General features: G+C 43.5%; 2 protein-coding genes across 2 annotated transcripts in view; both read left to right on the forward strand.

Annotated features, from left to right (window-relative positions):
- Nucleotides 1–100: 100 nt before the first annotated feature.
- On the forward strand, nucleotides 101–2662 carry LOC125081631 (D-dopachrome decarboxylase). Its single transcript, XM_047696244.1, has 3 exons — nucleotides 101–303; nucleotides 633–808; nucleotides 2420–2662. Exons 1-3 carry the CDS (start codon nucleotides 196–198, stop codon nucleotides 2490–2492), a joined length of 357 nt encoding a protein of 118 aa, XP_047552200.1. The 5' UTR covers nucleotides 101–195; the 3' UTR covers nucleotides 2493–2662.
- Nucleotides 2663–5167: 2505 nt separating this feature from the next.
- The window catches only part of CABIN1 (calcineurin binding protein 1), a 158411-nt gene continuing 142595 nt past the window's right edge, over nucleotides 5168–20983 (forward strand). Inside the window, 1 exon segment of the mRNA XM_047696245.1 lies at nucleotides 5168–5238. The gene's annotated coding sequence lies outside the window, so the exon portion shown is untranslated.

Here is a 20983-nt window from a genome sequence, read left to right on the forward strand (position 1 = left end):
GAAATCAGCGCCCGCAGAGGCGGCGTGTAGACTATGCAGCCAATCCGGGGACGCTGCTGCCTGTCCAACCAATCGGGAGCCAGGTCTCCCTGGCGCCCCGCCCCTGCTGCCTAGTCCGCGACCCTGGGGAACACCGACCCGAACTTTGTGCGTTCTTTCTCTGCTTCCCTGCGCCTCCGGTTCTTTCCCGCAGACATGCCATTTGTCGAGTTAGACACGAACTTGTCCGCCGGCCGTGTGCCCACGGGATTGGAGAAGCGGCTCTGCGAGGCCACTGCAGACATCCTGAGCAAACCTGAGGACGTGAGCGTGGGCCGGGGAACACCGGGCGGGAGGAGGCTGGTGGACCCGGGTAGAGCTCTGTCCACGCCCCGGCTTCGCCTTCGCGACCGGGGCTCTTCGCTGCAGGGAACCCCGCCCGCCAGGCCCTGGCCTCCTACTCTCCCCACCTCTCAGGTCTGCTGCGTGCTGCCTTCCCTGGCCCTGACACTGACGTGACCACTGACGGGACCCGGTCCCGAGCCTCTAGCCCTGACGCCAGGGGCCCGCGCTTGTTGGCTCTCGCCCTCCCCGGTCCTCAGGGCGAACTCGGCCTGCACCCGCTTCAGGCGAAACTTTCGTGTTCCCCGCAGCGCGTGAACGTAACGGTGCGACCAGGTCTGGCCATGGCGGTGAACGGCTCCACGGAGCCCTGCGCTCAACTGCTCATCTCCTCCATCGGTGTGGTAGGCACAGCCGAGGACAACCGCGGCCACAGCGCCCGGTTCTTCGAGTTCCTCACCAAGGAGCTGAACTTGGGCCAGGATCGGTACGTGGGGGCAGGGAGAGGATGGGGGCGGCGATCCCATCTCAGAGCCCCATCTAAGGTTGGGGGAAAAATGCATTCCTCGCCCTGCTCGAGAACGGCCTAGTGCCGGGCGCACTTGGATGGTGGGTCCACCCTCAGAATGGTTGCGGGATTGAATGAATTCCTGACTCTGCCCTGGTCCTCTTGACACGTGGGCAAGGCATGGCCTTCCAGACCTCGCTGTTTCCATCTGTGAGGTGGGAAGGCTCTCCTTTAACCGCCCCCTGGGGGAACTGCCAGACTCCCATGGGATGGCGGTGAGCTTACCAACCTAACAAAGCTATGGCCATTTATTATCTGCCTCTAGTCTTCTCCACATCTTACAGTTGATCTTAGCCGAAAGGTTGAGAGGTGATCTTCTCCACATCTTGGAAAATCAAGAATAATTTTCTAGGAGAACTTCTCCAGGCTGGTTGGGAGGAATTTTTGGTATGTCCTGAGGCCGTGTCACCTGTGGGCCTGTAGCCAAGTAGGTCCCAGGTGAGGCTCCTAGGAGTCTCAGTGAGTAGTGGAGAGAACATTGGCTTGGATGTCTGGAGACCTGGGTTCTGGGTCCAGCACAGCAAGGGAGGATGCCTGACAAACCTGGAAATGAACCATCTCCAGTTTGTAGGCTTCTCTTCTGTGAATAGAAGGGAATGTATTAAATGGCCACCCAAGAAGCCCGAACAGCCCTCCAACCTGGGATCCTGTGTCAGAGTTTAAGTTTGTCTCTGGGTAAGAAATATTCCTGAACCAAGCCCATGCCTGTGAGGAACTAAGAGCATGAGAAGTTTGAAAGAACCTTCTAGAATGGATCCTTTGTTGGCCCAGGAAGGCTGGTGAAGAATGGTTACTCCTGGTAGCGTTCAGACCTGGTCCTCAGGTTGGGGCGAGATAATAATTGGGAAAAAAAAAAAAAAAAAGAACGTAACATGTAAATGCTTACCATGTGCCAGGTTATCTCTAGAAACCTTACGTGCATCATCCCTTTTGATCCTTGCAAGCTCTGTCCCTCTGTTCACACCACCTTGTGTAGACATGCCATCCCTGTGAGGTTTACAGATGGGAAAACCAAAGCTGTCACATCAGCCCTTCCCCTACAACCCTTTGGCTACCCCAGGTATCTTGCTCTTCACCAGGAACTTCCCATCACATGTCCCTTCCCGTGAGAGGGACATGTTTGTTCATTCCATAGACATCAGTGAGGGGAGGGGTGGTCACCTTGTGCCTGGTTTGGAGCTAGGGTTTGAGAAAACAAAGGTGGCTGGGGCACTGACCATGCCCCCTGGGAACCTGCAGTTTGGAAGTGGGAGGCATGCCCCTCTGAGTCCACAGACAGAGCATACAATGACCACAGAGGCAGCTGTGTTGAGTGTCTGGGGGCAGACACCATCTTGCCTCTGACTGGCCCATGGTGGGAGATCATGAACAGGATGAGGCAGGCTTGCAAAATGCCTGCTAGACTAAGGCAGGCTAGTCTGGAAGTCCATGGTAGGAGTGCCCGGCTAGGGTGTCTTGGAATATGAGGCATTAGCTAAGAAGCTGATGACATCTTTTTTTTTTTTTTCTTTATCTTTTTTTCTCCTGAAGGATAATTATCCGCTTCTTTCCCATGGAGCCCTGGCAGATTGGCAAGAAAGGAACAGTCATGACTTTCCTGTGATTGGCACAGAGGGCATCCAAAGCATGCATCTGCCAGCTGTCTGCCAGAGAGGCTTCCTGGCAGAGTAAGGGCCTGGTGGATACCAGCTTCTGGCACTCCTTCATGCAGATGTGCCTGTGACCTCACAGTCCTCTTCCCCATCCTCGTGTCAAATAAATGAAGAGAACTTCGTCTTTCTTTTCTTTCTTTTTTTTTTTTTTCTGCCCCAGCCCAAGACCTTGGTATTTCAAACACATTTTCTTTCTCTCCCTTTACCCCTCCCTGGCATTCTGGGTCACCCTGGGCAGCAGGGTTGGCCTATGATGTGGAAACTTTAGGGAACCTGAGAGGTGGGACGTTTCCTGTCTTCCAGGCCATTGTCTCATGTATTGTATGTAGGCTGCTCAAATCCAAGGGTGGAAGATGGCAGCCTGGAGGCCCTGCTCTTCATGCCTGTGTGTAAACTGGTGGGGCTGGCACCTGGCCCAGCCTGGGTCTTCCTGCAAATTTTGCTGACCAGAGGTACCTGTCCTCAGATTGGGCCGACCCATGCAGCCTACTGCCCCATAGAATGCTATGCCCAGCAGGGGAGCAGGACAGCTGGGCTTCAGGGACCTTTCCTGGACATTCCCAAACTCCATCTTCTCCCATGAGTCTTGTTAAGAATCCTCTGTAGCTGTTCACCTAGTAAAAGCCGTGTCCTGGAATGGCAAACCTGGAAATGTGATGTCTGCCACCAGAAACAGAGTGAATGCAGTTGCCATCTAAATACTGTATCACGCTTTCACATTTCAGGGGTGTATGGGTAGGGTCGGGGGAACCCAAGGGGTGTCCTTTATAGTTTCCTTGCAGATGTTCGATGTAGAGTTTGCATGCCGTGACCATTAGACACGGCGGTGAGCGCTGGGTTTACCTATAGAGTTGAAAGTCTCATCCTTGTCTTAATACACCTGTGAAATGCCAAATTGAGGTTTTTAGCCTATGCTGTCAACATGGTAAAGTTAGTTTCCAGTGCAGTGTTTGTGTGCTTGTGGTGTTTGTTCCTGACCACTACTGTGGACTCATTAAAACCTAGAGCTTGGAGTTCCTTCCTTTGGCTCCCTGTCCCAACTGTTCCTGCACTTATTCCTTCTGCCAACGTGGGTATCCTGCTTCCCCAGAGGGGCTCAGGGAACATTTGTGGGTTGAATCTGAATGCATGGTTGAGGTGTCCAAGGACAGGTTCAGGCCTAACCCTAGATAGGACCATAAGGCAGCAGCCACCTATCTGGTTCCACCTTAAATGTTTTGTCACCACTGTAGTGAGAGTGAGGTCCTCTGCTTGCTGTGGGAGACTGTCCCCTCCCCCTCTCCACATTATACCCACTGTGGCTATGAACTTTGCCCCATGGTCATACTGTGCTGCCTGAGGATCCTGTATGGCCTGCACTGCTTCTCTCCTCCAAAGCTTGCCACACAGCTCTGCTGCGTGGACTATCCTTCCCATTTTTTTTTTTTTTTAAGATTTTATTTATCCATTTGACAGAGAGAGAGGAGGGGAGAGAGTTTGAGAGAAGCCACAAAAAGGGAGAGTGGCAGGCAAAGGGAGAAGCAGGCTCCCCACTGAGCAGGAAGCCCAATGTGGGACTAGATCCCAGGACTCTCGGATCCTGACTTGAGCTGAAGGTAGCTGCTCAACTGACTGAGCCACCCAGGTGCCCCATGACTCCATTATTTTTGCAATTTCTGGGTATACGAATGCTTTATTGTTCTAAACTGAAGCTGTGAGTTCACCATGATTTTATCGTCTTTATATATGGTCAAAGAGAAAGCCATAATATTCCTTCCTATTTAAATCATTTTTGCTAGACTCAAGCAACTATGAATTTCAACCACACTGTGAAACCTTTCCCTAAAAGCCTTACCTCCCAAGGGTTTAACCTCTCTCAGTCCAAGGTCGTTTCTGAAAAACTTAAATGCTGACTCCTCTTTCCAGGTTTGGAATTCTGTCGCTCCTCAGCCTGCTCATTTACCCGTCTTGATTTTTTTTTAATATTTTATTTATTTGTTTGACAGAGATCACAAGTAGGCAGAGAGGTAGGCAGAAAGAAGGGGGAAAGCAGGCTCCTTGCTGAGCATAGAGCCCAATGCGGGGTTCGATCCCAGGACCCTGAGATCAGGACCTGAGCTGAAGGCAGAGGGTTAACCCACTGAGCCACCCACGCGCCCAAACCGTGTTTTTTTTTGGTGTGTGTGTGATTTTTGTTTTTATCTTTGTTTCATTATTTCATTGTATCTGTGCCTTTTGGGCTTCAAATCCTTTTCAGAGAGAGGTGAGGCACAGAGTAAGTAAAGGAGAACACTCTTCCTCCCCTGGTTACCTCTAAGTGTTCCCCAAGTTTCCATTGCCTCAGAGCACCTGTCCCAGATTGTAACAAATAACACCGCCTGTCATTTAGCGACTGCTCAGGGCCAGGCACCAAACTCAGCGTTTCCCAAATATTACAAGTGGTCGGGAACAGAGGTCGGAACCTCAAGCCCGCGCTCCGAGCCCACAATAGTTCGGGTGCTCAAATGCACGCATCGGGAAGGTTTACACTTGCGCTCCCACGGCACGCAGCACTCGGGGTCCCCCGAGAGCTTGCCCCGCGGGCTAGCTCCGCGTGCGTCCTCTCTGATTGGTTAGCGGACCCGGCACCGCAGCCAATGGGAGCGCGCCTTATTGTCAGGCGTCCTGCCGGCCGGCGCGGGGGTCTTGGCAGGCAGGCCGTTGCTGTGGAGACGCCTGGTGAGTTCCAGGGTGGCTGGTTTGGGGGCATCCCCCAGATGGGGGCGCGGCTCTGCTGAAGCAGAGGCCGGAGCAGGGGCTCGGGCTTAAGGGGCGGCGGGCGCGGGGCCGAGGCCGGTACGGACGCGGGGGAGGGGGGCGCCTCCGGTAGCCTGAGTGCCACATTCGGGGAAACCGAGGCTGGAGTGCGGGAGCGGCGAGGCCCGGGCTCTTGGCTTCCTCGCGGGCCTCTTCACCGCTCCTGCCGTCACCCTGGGGTGCCCAAGACGGGCTCCAGCTTCGGGAGTGGTTCTCGGTGACAGCCTCAGGAGCCACTGTTGATTCTGCGTCTGCCGGGTGCTGAGCCCAGTGCTAACCCTTTACTTCACTTACGTCCTTTCACTTCACCTTCACAGCAGCCCTGCTAGGTGAGTGTTGTTATTAGCGCCATTTATACGGGTGGAAACTGAGGCCCAGACGGGGTGAAGGATCTTGTCTAGAGTCAGCCAGCTAATTAATGGGTCAGCCCAAGTCTAGGCTGAAAAAAACATTTTTAAAAAAGATTTTATATTTAAATAATCTCTGCACTCAGTGTGGGCCTTGAACTTGAACCCAGAGATGAAGAGTTGTATGCTGTATCTACTGAGTCAGCCGGGTACCCCTAGACTGAAAATCTTGAGTGTACTCCCTCCCAGGAGGAGGAGGAGGACCCCAGGTAGATAGATAGAGCCTACTGACTCGCTCAGGTGTCTGCACAAGTGATTTTAGAGCCACTTAACTCGTTGGGGCCTGGGTTACTGTGTGTCTATGGGTCATAACTGTGGGACTTAGGGTTTCATGCAGCTGAAGTTCCTTCTATGGGATCCATAACTACGGTTACAACTAAAATCTCCTTTGAATGGTCTCCTTTAGAGGTTGGCAAACTTATGTGTTAAGTGTAATACTACTTATAATATTAATCTAATTTTAATGTCATAGTGTGTTGTGAATATAATAAGCATATTTATAATAGTATTTTAGGATTAGGAGGCCTACTCTGTCTACTCAGTTCTGGCATTTTACAGTGGATACAGGCAGAGACAATAGGTAAGTGAGTGGCAGTGTGCCAATAAAATTTTATTTATGGTCATTGAAATTTGAATCTTACATAATTTTTATATATTTTTCATGTGTCACAATTTTTTTTTTTAAATCCATTTAAAAATGTTAAAACCAAGGTGCCTGGGTGGCTCAGTTGGTTAAGCATCTGACTTGGGCTCAGGTCATGATGCAAGGGTCCTGGGATCAAGCCCAAAGTCTGGCTCCCTGCTCAGAGGGGAGCCTGCTTCTCCCTCTCCTCCCTGTTTGTGTGCTCTCTCTCTCTCTCTCAAATAAATAAATAAAATCTTCTATTTATTTATTTTTTAAAAAAGATTTTGTTTATTTATTTGACAGACAGAGATCACAAGTAGGCAGAGAAGTAGGCAGAGAGAGAGGAGGAAGCAGGCTCCCTGCTGAGCAGAGAACCCTGATGCGGGGCTCCATCCCAGGACCCTGAGATCATGACCTGAGCCGAATGCAGAGGCTTTAACCCACTGAGCCACCCAGGCTCTCCTAAATAAAATCTTTTAAAAAAAAATGTCAAAACCATTCTTTACTCCTAGGCTATACAAAAACAGTAGGCTGGTTAACTTGTTGACCCTTAATCTACCCCCAAACCTCATAGAATAGAGAAAACAGATTCAAAGAGGGGTCTTTTTTGCAAATCTAACCACACAGCCAGGAAGTACCACAGCTCGGCCTAAAATCTAAACTTCCTTACTCCCAGACCAGAGCATATCAGGAAACACCACTGCTTATTACTGACTGGGTCAAGGTGCTGAGGTACTCAAAGTGTGCTGTTCTTTATCATGTGTTCTTAAGGCCCTGGAAACCACGGTCTAAGGAGTTTAGAAATTTGTGACGTTAAACTCCTGAATGTGCTGTTCTAGGATAGTGTGATTACTGGGCTGGGAGTCTCAGAAATGAATAGATACTTTCCTTCTTTATTTAATAGCTGCCTTTTTTTTTTTTTTTTTTTTTTTTTTTTTTTTTTTGGCTCCATTTAGTGGGTTTCTGGTGAATAATACAGACATGGTCCCCATCACTTTGCTTACAGATGATGAATACATAATGTCAATGCTCAAGTAGCTATTTCTTTTTAAACTGTTTGGTTATTTTAAACTAAGTTTAGATTTAGAGAAAAGTTGCAACAATAACACAGTTTCCTTACTTCTCTCACTTTGCTTCTCCTAATGTTAACATCTTATAGAATCATCATACAACTATCAAGAACAGGACACTAATATTGATATAATATTATTAACTCAATTGTAAACGTAGTTTGAATTTGACCAGTTTGCCACACAATGTTCTGGTTTTCACTCTACGATTCTAACTTCCCATATTGCATTTAGTTATTGCTCCTTAGTCTCCTTAGCCCTTAATGATTACATAGTTTTGTCTTTCTTTTTTTTTTTTTTTAAGATTTTTATTTATTTATTTATTTGACAGAGAGAGAACACAAGTAGGCAGAGAGCAGGCAGAGAGAGAGGAAGGGAGCAGAGAGCCTGATGTGGGGCTCAATCCCAGGACCCTGGGATCACGACCCGAGCCGAAGGCAGAGGCTTAACCCACTGAGCCACCCAGGTGCCCCAATAGTTTTGTCTTTCTTAGCCTCGATATTTTTCAAGAGTACTGATAAGTTATTTTGTCTAATATCCCTCAACTTAGATTTGTCTAATGTTTTCTCTTAATTCATGTGAGGCTCTGCATTTTTGGCCAGTATAACACAAACATTGTGTCGTCCTCAGTGTATCATATCAAGGAGTTCAAGATGCTGATAGGTCTTAGTACTGGTGATATTGATTTTCATTGCTTGGTTTAGTTGGTGTCTGTTGGGTTTCTATACTATAAAGTTACTATCTTTCCCCTTGGTAAGTATCTTGGGGGAAATATTTGGAAGGATGGGAATTCTGGTTCTCACAAATTTATGCCCACTGACCATAGTTAGCATCCATCTGTGGGTCCCTGGGGTGTTTGCCTGAAAGTAATTGCCTATTTCTCTCTTTCCTTCTACATTTGTTAATTCAAATTCAATTAAAGGAAGAGCTATCCTTTCTCTCATTTATTTATATTAATATGGGCCCCATAGATACTCATTTTATTCCATGGGTTAAAATCTAATGTTACCATTATTTTGTTGTTCACTGTTCTGGCTTTGTTTGTTCAGGATCTCCTTCAGGTTAGCTGCTATGTACTCAACAAATCCTCATCATTTTTTGGAGCATCTACTTATTTTCTGGCACCTCAAAATGTGCCAGACTCATCTTGTGTTCTCTCTGCTCCAAATCTGGGATCCCAATTCTTGTTGCTTTAGCCTTACAGTATCCAATCAAGATACTACTCTCCACAGTTACTTAGGTCGCTTCTTTTCTTCCTCATACCATTCAGTGTGGTTATGTAATTTGTAATACAGTTGGTTTATGTTAAAGTTTTTATTCCATTTGGGCTCCTCTAGATCTAGATTTTTTTGACTGGGATACTGGCTGTGGTTGTAAGAGTAAGGACTGTAATAAAGATATACTCAGGGAAGTGTCACTCCCTCCCCCATCCCTGCCACTTTGTTCCTGTTCTCCCCTACCTTTCACCCCTTTCCTGCTCATCCCCTGCAGCTAACTGATCACTTTGGTGTCTGGATTATCCTTTCTTATGCACAAATGAACAGCTGGTTGTATATTTTCTTATATCCTCCTCTTTCATATATGAAAAATAGCATGCTATAGATAATTGTATTTTCTTTTTTCACTTAAAAATATGTCTTGGGGCACCTGGCTGGCTCAGTGGGTTAAAGCCTCTGCCTCCAGCTCAGGTCATAATCCCAGGGTCCTGAGATCGAGCCCCGAATAGGGCTCTCTGCTCATCAGGGAGCCTGCTTCCTCCTCTCTCTCTGCCTACTTATGATCTCTGTCAAATAAATAAATTAAAAAAAAAATCTTTAAAAAATATGTCTTGAAAATCACCCTTATGTGTTCATAGAGATCTTATTCATTTTTTAAAAAGTTTTATTGAGATAAAAATTTTTTTAAAGGTACTTATTTATTTGCCAAAGAGAGACACAGCGAGGGAGGGAACACAAGCAGGGTGAGTGGGAGAGGGAGAAGCAGGCTTCTTGCTTAGCAGGGAGCCCAATTCAGGGCTCGATCCCAGGACCCTGGGATTATGATCTGAACCAAACGTAGATGCTTAATGACTGAGCCACCCAGGCACCCCGAGATAAAAATTTATACATAATTTATCTATTCATTGAGATAAAATTTACATACAATTTTTCATATTTGTTTTTCATATTCACAGAGTTGTGCCTCACCACAATCAATTTTAGAACATTTTTATCACGCCAGAGGAAAACCCTGTACTGGTTAGCTGTCACTTTTCATTGCCTCCTGCCCTAACCCTAGGCAGTTACTAATACTTTCTGTCTGTATAGCTTTGCCTGTTCTGGACATTTCATATGAATGGGATCATGCAATATGTGGTCTGTGACTGGCTTCTTTCACTTAGAATGATGTTTTCATGGTTCATCCTGTTGTCAGTAGTCTATTGCATTTTATGGCTGAATGATATTCTGTTTTATGGATATACCACCTTTTATTTATCCAGTTATCAGTTGATGGGCATTTGGATTGTTTCTACTTTTTGGTTACTATGCATAATGCTGCCATAAACATTTCTTCATTAACTTTTACAGCTGCGTATTACTTCATTGTGTGGATGTACCATAGTTTATTCATCCACTATACTATCGATAGCCGTTAAAGTTTCCAGTCTCTTGGAATTACAAACAATGCTGGGCTGAATAACCCTGCGCATGTGTATTTCATATTGTTGGGGGTACCTCTTTAGGATTGATTCCTAGAAATAGAATTGCTGGGTTGAAAGGTAAGCGCATTTGTAATTTTGTTAGCTATTGTCAAATTCCTCTCCAGAGTGGTTGTGCCAGTTTGCATTCCCATCAAATGTATGAAAATAGTGCCTATTTCCTGACAACCTCCAACAGAGTGAGCTGTTAATTTTTGTGAATTTTAATTTTTGCGAGTGTGATAGTGATAGTGCAATAGAAACATTGTCTCAGTGCTATTTTAATTTGCATTTCTCTAGTTATGAGTGAGTCTGAACGTCTTTTCATAGGCTTGAGGGCCAGTTGTATGTATATTTTTGTGACTTGTCTGTTCATATAGTTTCCCCATTTTTCTATCAGGTTTTTTTTTCCTTTGCTTGTGGTATAATACATTTAATGTGAAATATAATTTTTTTTGAAATGTAATTTTTTTTTAAAGATTTTATTTATTTATTTGACAGAGAGAGAACACAAGTAGACAGAGAGGCAGGCAGAGAGAGAGAGGGAAGCAGGCTCCCCGCTGAGCAGAGAGCCCAATGTGGGACTCGATCCCAGGACCCTGAGATCATGACCTGAGCCGAAGGCAGCGGCTTAACCCACTGAGCCACCCAGGTGCCCTGAAATGTAATTTTTAATCTCTTTTTAAGTGTATAGTTCCGTGGCATTAAATACATCTACAGTGTTGTGCAGCCATCACTACCATACATCTTCCAGAACTTTTATTTCCATCTTCCCACACTAAAACTCTATACCTATTAAACACTCCCCATTCTTCCTTTCCCCCGGCTCTTGGCAACCACCATTTTACTTTCTATGAACTTGACTGCTTAGGTACCTTGTATAAGTGGAATCATGCATCGTCATTCTGTGCTGGCTTATTTCACTTAGGATATCTTCAAGGTTCATGCATGTTGTAGCATGTGTCAGAATGTCCTTCCTTTTTAAGGCTGAGTAATATTCCATTGTATGTATATACCACTTTTTTTTTTTTTTTAAAGATTTTATTTACTTATCTGACAGACAGAGATTACAGGTAGGCAGAGAGGCAAGCAGAGAGAGAGGAGGAAGCAGGCTCCCCGCTGAGCAGAGAGCCCGATGCAGGGCTCGATCCCAGAACCCTGGGATCATGACCTGAGCCGAAGGCAGAGGCTTTAACCCACTGAGCCACCCAGGTGGACCACGTTTTTTTTTTTTGAAGTAGCCTCCATGCCTGGTGTGGAGCTCAGTATGGGGCTTGAACTAATGACTCCAATATCAAGACCTGAGCTGAGACTGAGTCAGATGCTTAACCCACTGAGACACCCAGAAACCCCTTGTTTATCCATTCATCTGTGAGTGAACACTTGGGTTGCTTCTACCTTTTAGCTATTGTGAATAATGCTGTCTCCCTGAGGTTTAAGAGCTCTTTAAAGATTTATTTATTTATTTATTTGACAGAGATCACAAGCAGGCAGAGAGGCAGGCAGAGAGAGAGAGAAGAAGGGAGGCAGGCTCCCTGCTAAGTAGAGAGCCCTATGCGGGGCTCGATCCCACGACCCTGCGATCATGACCTGAGCCGAAGGGAGAGGCTTTAACCCACTGAGCCACCCAGGCCCCCCAGTTTAAGAGCTTTTTATGTGTGTCTATAATATATGTTGCAAATATTTTCTCCCAATTTATCAGTTGACTTTTTTGTTTTTAAAGATTTTATTTATTTATTTATTTTTATTTATTTTTTTTTTAAAGATTTTATTCATTTATTTGACAGAGAGAGATCACAAGCAGACGGAGAGGCAGGCAGAGAGAGAGAGAGGGAAGCAGGCTCCCCGCTGAGCAGAGAGCCTGATGTGGGGCTCGGTCCCAGGACCCTGAGATCATGACCTGAGCCGAAGGCAGCGGCTTAACCCACTGAGCCACCCAGGCGCCCCAAGATTTTATTTATTTATTTGAGAGAGAGACAGTGAGAGAGAGCATGAGTGAGGAGAAGGTCAGAGAGAGAAGCAGACTCCCTGCGGAGCTGGGAGCCCGACGTAGGACTCGATCCTGGGACTCCAGGATCATGACCTGAGCCGAAAGCAGTCGTCCAACCAACCGAGCCACCCAGGCGTCCCTATCAGTTGACTTTTGACTTTTGTTTCTGATTAAAAATTTTTTTCTAATTAAAATGTTTTTCAATTTTATTGAGATGTAATTGGCATATAGCACTATACAAGTTTAAGGTATATAGCATAATGACTTGACTTACATGTATTGTAAAATAATTATCACAGTTTTGTTAACACCCATTGTGTCATCTCATATAGATAAAAAAACAAAAAAAAGAAAAAATATTTTTCCCTTGTGATAAGAACCCTTAGGATTTATTCTCTTGATTTTCAAATATATTATATAGCAGTGTTAACTATAATTATCATGTACATTATATCACTAGTACTTACTTACAACTAGAAGTTTGTACCTTTTGGCCACATTCATCCAATTCTCTCCTTTACCCTTTCCCTACCTCCTGCCTCTGGTAATCACAAATCTGATATCTTCTCCTATGAATTTGTGTTGTTTTGTTTTTATTTGTTTGTTTTTTAGATTGCCGTATAAGTGAAATCATATAATATTTGTCTTTCTCTGTGTGACTTATTTCACTTCACATTACGCCCTAAAGGTCCACCCATTTTGTCACTTCCTTTTTTATGGCAGAATAGTACTGCGGGGTGTGTGTTTGTGTGTGTGTGTGTATACACACATAAAATTTCTTTATTCATCCATAGATGGATGCTTATATTGTTTCCATGTCTTGGCTATTGTAAACAATGCTGTTAAGAACATGGGTATGCAGATCTCTCTCAGACATAGTGTTTCCATTTCCTTTAGATGCCTTTCCAGAAGTGGAATTGCTGGATCATATAGTAATTCTACTTTTATTTTTGCAGAACCTCCATTATTTTCCATAGGAGCTGTATCAGTTTACAATCCCAACAATACACACGGGTCCCTTTTCTCCACATTCTCACTGGCATTTGTTCTCTCTTGTCTTTTTGGTGGTAGCCATTCTAACAGGTTTGTGAGATGATAACTCATTGTGGTTTTGATTTGCATTTCCCTTATAATTAGTGATGAGCACCTCTTCATGGACCAGTTGGCTATTATTTTCTTTGGCAAAATGTCTAGTCAGGTGCTTTGCCCATTTTTAAATTGGGTTATTTTGTTTTTGTTTTTGTTTTTGCTAGTATATGAATTCTTTATATTTTTTAGATATACACTCTGATCAGATATATAGTTTGCAAATACTTTTTCTGTTCTGTAAGTTGTCTTTTCATTTTGTTGTTTCTTTTCCTGTGCAGAAGCTTTTTAGTTTGATGCAGTCCCACTTGTTTATTTTTTATTTTGTTGCTTGTGCTGATTTTTTTGTCATGCAAAATTTAAAACATTTTTATGTAATCAAATTTATTTATTTATTTATTTATTACTGCCTCTGGATTTTAGATCATTATGAGAAAGACTTTCCATATACAGGATTAAAGAGGAATTCATCCTTGGGACACCTGTGTGGCTCAGTCAGTTAAGTGGCTGCCTTTGGCTCAGGTCATGATTCCAGCATCCTGGGATCGAGTCCCACATCGGGCTCCTTGCAGGGAGACTATTTCTCCCTCTGCCTGCCACTCTGCCTGTGCTCTCTCTCTCTCTGACAAATAAATAAAGTCTTTAAAAAAAAAAAAAGAGGAATTCATCCTTTTTTTCCCCCTAATATTTGTCTGGTTGCTTTTTTTTTTTTTTTTAAGATTTTTTATTTATTTATTTTACAGAGATCACAAGTAGGCAGAGAGGCAGGCAGGCAGAGAGAGAGAGAGAGGAGGAAGCAGGCTCCCGGCTGAGCAGAGAGTCCAATGTGGAGCTCGATCCCAGGACCCCGGGATCATGACCTGAGCCGAAGGCAGAGGCTTTAAGCCACTGAGCCACCCAGGCGCCCCTGTCTGGTTGCTTTTGTTTTCATTTGGATCCCTAATCCATTTGGACTTTATGTATATGATGTGAGTTAAGGATCTAATTTTATCTTTTTCCAAATGGCTACCAATTTTCCCCAGAAACTCTTGTTACAGTGTTCATTTTGACTCCAGTGGTTTGAGATACCACCTTTGTCACATTTTACATTTTCATATGTACTCTAGTCTAATTCTGGACATGGTCTCTCTATTTATGCATGGTACCAGTACCATAGTTTTAAGTACTTAGGTTTTATATAGTATGTGTTAATGTGTGGTAGGGCTCATCCCCTCTTGTAGCTTTTCTTCTTTTTTCACTGTTTCCCTAGCTATTTGTACATTTTGTTTTTTCATATGAACTTTAGTATCAACTTGTCTAGTATCTTGTTGGCATTTTTATTTGTATTGCATTCATTTTTTACAAAAGATTTTATTTATCTTTGAGAGAGAGAGAGAGAGTGAGAGAGAGAGCATGAGAGGGGAGAAGGTCAGAGGGAGAAGCAGGCCCCTGGGGGATGTGGGACTCGATTTCAGGACTCCAGGATCATGACCTGAGTTGAAGGCAGTGGCTTAACCAACTGAGCCACCCAGGCGCCCCGTGTATTGCATCATTTTATAAATTAACTTAGGGAGAATTGACATCTCTATAATGTTGAATCTTGTCCAAGATCTGAGGATGTCTTTCCATTTGATCAACTTTACTTTTGTATCTTTTGGTAGTATTTTAAAATTTTCCTTGCATAGGTTGCACATTTCTTGTTAACTTTATTTCTAAATATTTAATCATCTCTGTTGCTATTACTAACAGGACTTTTCTCTTTTGTAATGTCTTGTGTTTATTTTTGGTTTATGTGGACATTATTGACTTTTGTATGTTAATTTTTGTGTCATGCTCCTTTATTGAGTTCTTCTAAGTTTTATCATTGGTTTTGAGGTTTTCCAGGTATTCTATTATGTTGTATGAAATTAATGATTGTTTTACTTCTTCTTTACTCATTCTTCTACCTATAATTGGTTTCCCTTTTCTAATGGTATAGCTAATACGCTAAGTATAATGGTGGATAATAGCAGACATAATGGGCATCCTTGCTTTGTTTCTGATATTAGTGGAAATGCCTCTAGTGTTTCTCTATTAAATAAGATTTTGGCTTTAGGACTAAGGTATATAAGAGTGTATTACTTAATTCCTATTTTTTTAGTGCTTTTCATCATGGGGGGGATTGAATTTTGTCAAAGGCTTTCTTTTCTGTGGGGATAATCATACAATCCCCTCCCTTAGATGATTATGTTGTATTTTCATTGTTAGTATTTCCTCCCATTTCTTCAATTTTACCTGCATTTCCAGAAGTTGTTTATTTTATTTTATTTTTTAAAAAGATTTATTTATTTATTTGACAGGCAGAGATCACAAGTAGGCAGAGAGGCAGCCAGAGCGAGGCAGGGGAAAACAGGCTCCCCGTGGAGCAGAGAGCCTGATGCGGGGCTCAATCCCAGGACCCGGGATCATGACCTGAGCCGAAGGCAGAGGCCCTAACCCACTGAGCCACCCAGGTTCTACTCCAGAAGTTGTTTAATAGGAGGTACTTAAATTTTTGAATAGAAGCACCTGTCTCTGTTGGTGATGGTGGTGGTGATGGCAGTGGTAGTGTTAGTAAATTCTAATTTTAATGTATTGTGATCAGAGATTTAAAAAAAAAAATATATATATATATATATATATATTTTTTTTTTAAGATTTTATTTATTTATTTCACAGACAGAAATCACAAGTAGGCAGAGAAGCAGGCAGAGAGAGAGGAGGAAGCAGACTCCCTGCTGAGCAGAGAGCCCGATGCGGGGCTCAATCCCAGGACCCTGGGATCATGACCTGAGCCGAAGGCAGAGGCTTTAACCCACTGAGCCACCCAGGCGCCCCTAAAAATATTTTTATAGATGTTTTCTTTGTGACTTTGTGACTCATATGCTCCTTTGTTTTGTGAATATGCTGTAAGCACCAGAGAATGTGTAGTCTCTGTTAGCAAATGTAGAGTGATATGCATCTGTAAGTTTTCCTGTAATCATTTTGTTTAGATATTCTGTCTCCTTACTTATTGTTTTCTCCATTTGACCTGTCTTATACTGATAGTGCTGAGTGAAAGTCTCTTATTATTAGTGTGTTTTTATTTATGTGTCCTTGCATCTGATGTGTTTTTTGTTTCATAGAGTTGGTTCCTGTATTATTTGTATTATTTGGTGTATATTCTTTTTTTTTTTAAGGTTTTATTTATTTATTTTAGAGAGAGAGAGTGGGGGGAAGAGTGGAGGGAGGAGAGAATCTCAAGCCGACTCATCACTGAGCAAGGAGCCCCAAAAGGGGCTTGATCTCAGATCTTGAGATCATGACCTGAGCTGAAATCAATAGTTGGGACTATTTCGGCTCTATTGACTGACCTACCTAGGCGTCCCAACACTGGCTTCTTTCACTCAACATGATATAATGCAGTTGAGATTCATTTGAGTTGTTACATGCGTTAGTTATTTGTTTCTTTTAATGAGCAGCATTATTCCATTGTGTAAGTAGTGTTTTACTGAGCAGTATTCCCTGTGTGGTATATCACAGCAGTTTATTTTTTTACATGTTGAAGAATTGCCACCTCCTGAGGGCACAGTAGAAAAGACTGTGCCCCCCACCTCCCCGTTCTCTTGCAGCGGACTTGCTTATACCTCATTCTTCTCCTGTGCACCCTCAGGAGGCGGCAATGAATATTTGGTTTGTTTCTACTTCTTGGTAATTTGAATGAAGGTCTTTAAACATGTACACACAGGCTTTGTGTGAATATTTCTCTAGGGTAAATAGCTGGGATGAAATTGCTGTATCCTATGGTCATTGTGTGCTTAACTTTATAAGAAACTATTTTCCAGGGTGCCTGGGTGGCTCAGTTGGTTAAGTGTCTGCCTTCGGCTCAGGTCATGGTCCCAGGGTAATGGGATGGCGTCCCACATCAAACAGGGAGCCTGCTTCTCCTTCTGCATCTGCCTCTCTCTCTGTCTCTCATGAATAAAGAAATAAAATCTTAAAAAAAAAAAAGTTGGCGGGGGGGGGTGCCTGGGTGGCTCAATTGGTTAAGCGACTGCCTTAGGCTTGGGTCATGATCCCAGGGTCCTGGGATCGACCTCCGCATTGGATTCCCTGCTCGATGGGGAGCCTGCTTCTCCCTCTCCCTCTGCTGCTCTGCCTGCTTGTGTTCTCTCGCTCTTTCTGTTAAATAAATGAATAAAATACCCCCTCCCCCAGTAAATAAATAAAAACTATTTTGCAGCATGGTGGTACTGTTTTGCATTCCCTTTTATTTATTTTTTTTTTGTGTGTGATTTTATTATATTTATTTGACAGAGAATGAGACAGAAGAGAGACTGCACAGGCAGGGGGAGCGGCATGCAGAGAGGGGAACAGCCTCTCCACTGAGCAATGACCCTGATTCAGGACTTGTTCTCTTAGGAGTCTGGGATCATGACCTGAGCCAAAGACAGACCCTTAACTGGCTGAGCCACCCAGGCACCCTCTGTTTTGCAATCCTATCAGCATTGTGTGAATTTCAGTTGCTTAGTGTCCTCACCAGGACTTGGCATTATCAGTTTTTTAGAAAATATGGCCAATCTCTTAGGTCTGTAGTAATATCTCATCATGATTTTAATACACATTTCTCTGATGACTAATGATATTGGATATCTTTTAATGTACTTACTTGCAGCATGTATATCTTTGGTGAGGTAGCCAAGTCTTTTGATTATTTTTTAATTGGTTCTTTTTTTGAAACCCCAGGTCTCAAAGATTTTCTCTAATGTTTTCTTAATTTTACATGTTTAGAAATGATACGTTTTGAGTTAATTTTTGTATTGAATTTTTGGTCAAGTTTTTTTTTTTTTTTTTTTTTTAAATTTATTTGACAGAGAGAAATCACAAGTAGGCAGAGAGGCAGGCAGAGAGAGAGGAGGAAGCAGGCTCCCTGCTGAGCAGAAAGCCCGATGTGGGGCTCGAACCCAGGACCTGGGATCATGACCTGAGCCGAAGGTCAAGTTTTTTTTTTTTTAATTTTTACTTTTTCCATATGGTTGTGCACTTGTTCCAGTACTGTTTGTTGCAAAGAAAATCTTTGCTGCAATCACTTGTCTTTGCATTGTTGCTGATAATCAGTTGACCATATTTGCTTGGGTTTATTTACGGGCTCTATTTTATTTCATTGATTTATGTGTCTATCTCTTCATCAACACCACACTGTCTTGATTTTATTGTAGCTTTATTGTAAGTCTTAGAATTAGGCAGCATGTTTCTTCCAACTTTATTTTTTTTCAAAACTGGGTTACTATTCCAGGGGCACCTGGGTGATTCAGTTAAGCCTCTGCCCTTGGCTCAGGTCATTATCCCAGGGTCCTGGGATTGAGCCCCGCATCAGGCTCCCTGCTTAGCAGGGAGTCTGCTTCTCCCTCTCCCTCTCACCTCTGCTTAGACTTTCTCTCCCTTTCTCTCAAATAAATAAAATATTTAAAATGGATTATTCTAGTACCACCTTTCCATCTAAATTTCTTTTTTTAAGATTTTATTTATTTATTTGAGAGAGAGACAGTGAGAGAGAGCATGAGCGAGGAGAAGGTAAGAGGGAGAAGCAGACTCCCCATGGAGCTGGGAGCCCGATGCGGGACTTGATCCCGGAACTCCGGGATCATGACCTGAGCCGAAGGCAGTCGTCCAACCAACTGAGCCACCCAGGCGTCCCTCCATCTAAATTTCTTTTTTTTTTTTTTTTTTTTTTGAGAAAAGTTTTTAGGAGATTTATTTATTTGTGGGGTGGGGCACATACAAGCAAGCACGAGTGAGGGGAGGAGCAGAGGGAGAGAGAGAATCCCAAAAGAGATCTACATGCTGAGCACAGAGCCTGACTCGGCTTGATCCCAGGACCTCGAGATCATGACCTGAGGTGAAGTCAAGAGTCCGCTGCTTAACTGAGCCACCTAGGCATCCCCATCCATCTAAATTTTAGAATTAACTACTAAAAATCCTGCTGTGATTTTGGTTGGAATTGCATTAAATCTGTATATCCCTTTGGGAAAAATTGACATCTTTACTAGATTGAGTCTTTCAGTCCAAGAATATGATATATCTTTCCATTTATTTAGGTCTTCTTTGAATTCTTTCATCATTGTTTTCTTTTTCTTTTTTTAAAAGATTTTATTTGTTTATTTGACAGAGAGAGAGATCACAAGTAGGCAGAGCAGCAGGCATAGAGAGAGGGAGAAGCAGGCTCCCCGCTGAGCAGAGAGCCCAGTGTGGGGCTCCATCCCAGGACCCTGAGATCATGACCTGAGCCGAAGGCAGAGGCTTAACCCACTGAGCCACCCAGGCACCCCTCATCGTTGTTTTTCTTTTTTTTTTTTTTTTTTAAGATTTTATTTATTTGACAGACAGAGATCACAAGTAGGCAGAGAGGCAGGCAGAGACAGAGAGAGGGGGAAGCAGGCTCCCCGCTGAGCAGAGAGCCCAATGTGGGGCTTGATCCCAGGATCCTGGGATCATGACCTGAGCCGAAGGCAGAGGCTTTAACCCACTGAGCCACCCAGGCGCCCCTCATCATTGTTTTCTAAGTGTCAGAATATACATTCTGTATGTATTTTTTATTATTTATATATTTATTTTAAAAATTTTATTTATTTATCTGATAGAGAGAGACATAGTGAGAGAAGGAACACAAGCAGGGTGAGTAGGAAAGGGAGAAGCAGGCTTCCTGTTTAGCAGGGAGCACGATGTGGGGCTCAGTCTCAGGACCCTGGGATCATGACCTGAGCTGAAGGCAGGCGCCTAACGATTGTACATCCAGGCACCCTGTATTTATTTTTTTAGATTTATACCTAGGTTTTTTTTTTTTTTTTCTGGAACTATTTTAAATGACTTTTTTTTTTCAATTTTGATTTCCAGTTGTTGCTGGTATATAGAAATACAGGGTGTTGACCTTTACCCTGTGGCTTTGCTACACTCACCTGATACTTCTAGGGCTTTATCTTATAAATTCTTTGGGATTGTCTATGTGGACAGTTATGTCATTTGTGAATATGAGTGGTTTCATTTCTTCCTTTCTAATCTCTTTGCTTTTATTTCCTGCTTTATTGGGGTGACTAGGACTTGTAGTGCACTGTTGAATAGGAGTGATGAGAGTGGACATCCTTGCCATGTTCGTTATCTTAGGGGGGAAAGCATTCAGTCTTTTACAGCTAATTATGATGTTAGCTATAGGGGCACCTGGGTAGCTCAAGTTGGTTAAGCATCTTGACTCTTGATTTTGGCTCAGGTCATGATCTCAGGGCTGTGAGATCAAGCCCTGCATTGAGCTCTGCACTCAGCATGGAGTCTGCTTGAGATTTCTTTCCCTCTCCCTCTGCCCCTCCACCTGCTCTCTCTCTCTAACCCCTAGCATCTGTTTGCCTCTCTAAATAAATAAATAAATAAATCTTTAAAAAATTATGTTGGCAAAACATCAAAACATCTTTGGTAAAATGCCTTTTATCAGATTGAGGACATTTCCTTTTATTCCTGGTTTTCTTCTTTTTTTAGGTTTATTTATTTTAGAGAGAGTGTGCACACATGGGAGGTGCAGAGGGAGAGGGAGAGATAATCTCAAGCTGACTCCGTGCTGAGCTTGGATCCCAATGCCAGGCTCAGTCTATCTCATGACCCTGAGATCACAACCTGAGTTAAAATCAAAAGTCAGATGCTTAACTAACTGCATTACCCAGGTACTCCTAATCCTGGTTTTCTAAAAGTTTTCATTTTTTTTTAAAGATTTTATTTATTTACTTTGACAGAGAGAGAGAGACAGCGAGAGAGGAAACACAAGCAAGGGGAGTGGGAGAGGGAGAAGCA

This window comes from Lutra lutra, chromosome 12, assembly GCF_902655055.1.
Source record: "Lutra lutra chromosome 12, mLutLut1.2, whole genome shotgun sequence".
In the NCBI taxonomy this organism is placed as follows: domain Eukaryota; kingdom Metazoa; phylum Chordata; class Mammalia; order Carnivora; family Mustelidae; genus Lutra; species Lutra lutra.

Bases quoted from the DNA above. Each gene is read 5' to 3' on its own strand.
- LOC125081631 (XM_047696244.1), top strand. From the start codon at position 196: ATGCCATTTGTCGAGTTAGACACGAACTTGTCCGCCGGCCGTGTGCCC. The intron at 304-632 runs GTGAGCGTGGGC...TGTTCCCCGCAG, and splicing joins TCCTGAGCAAACCTGAGGAC to CGCGTGAACGTAACGGTGCG. The intron at 809-2,419 runs GTACGTGGGGGC...TTTCTCCTGAAG, and splicing joins CTGAACTTGGGCCAGGATCG to GATAATTATCCGCTTCTTTC.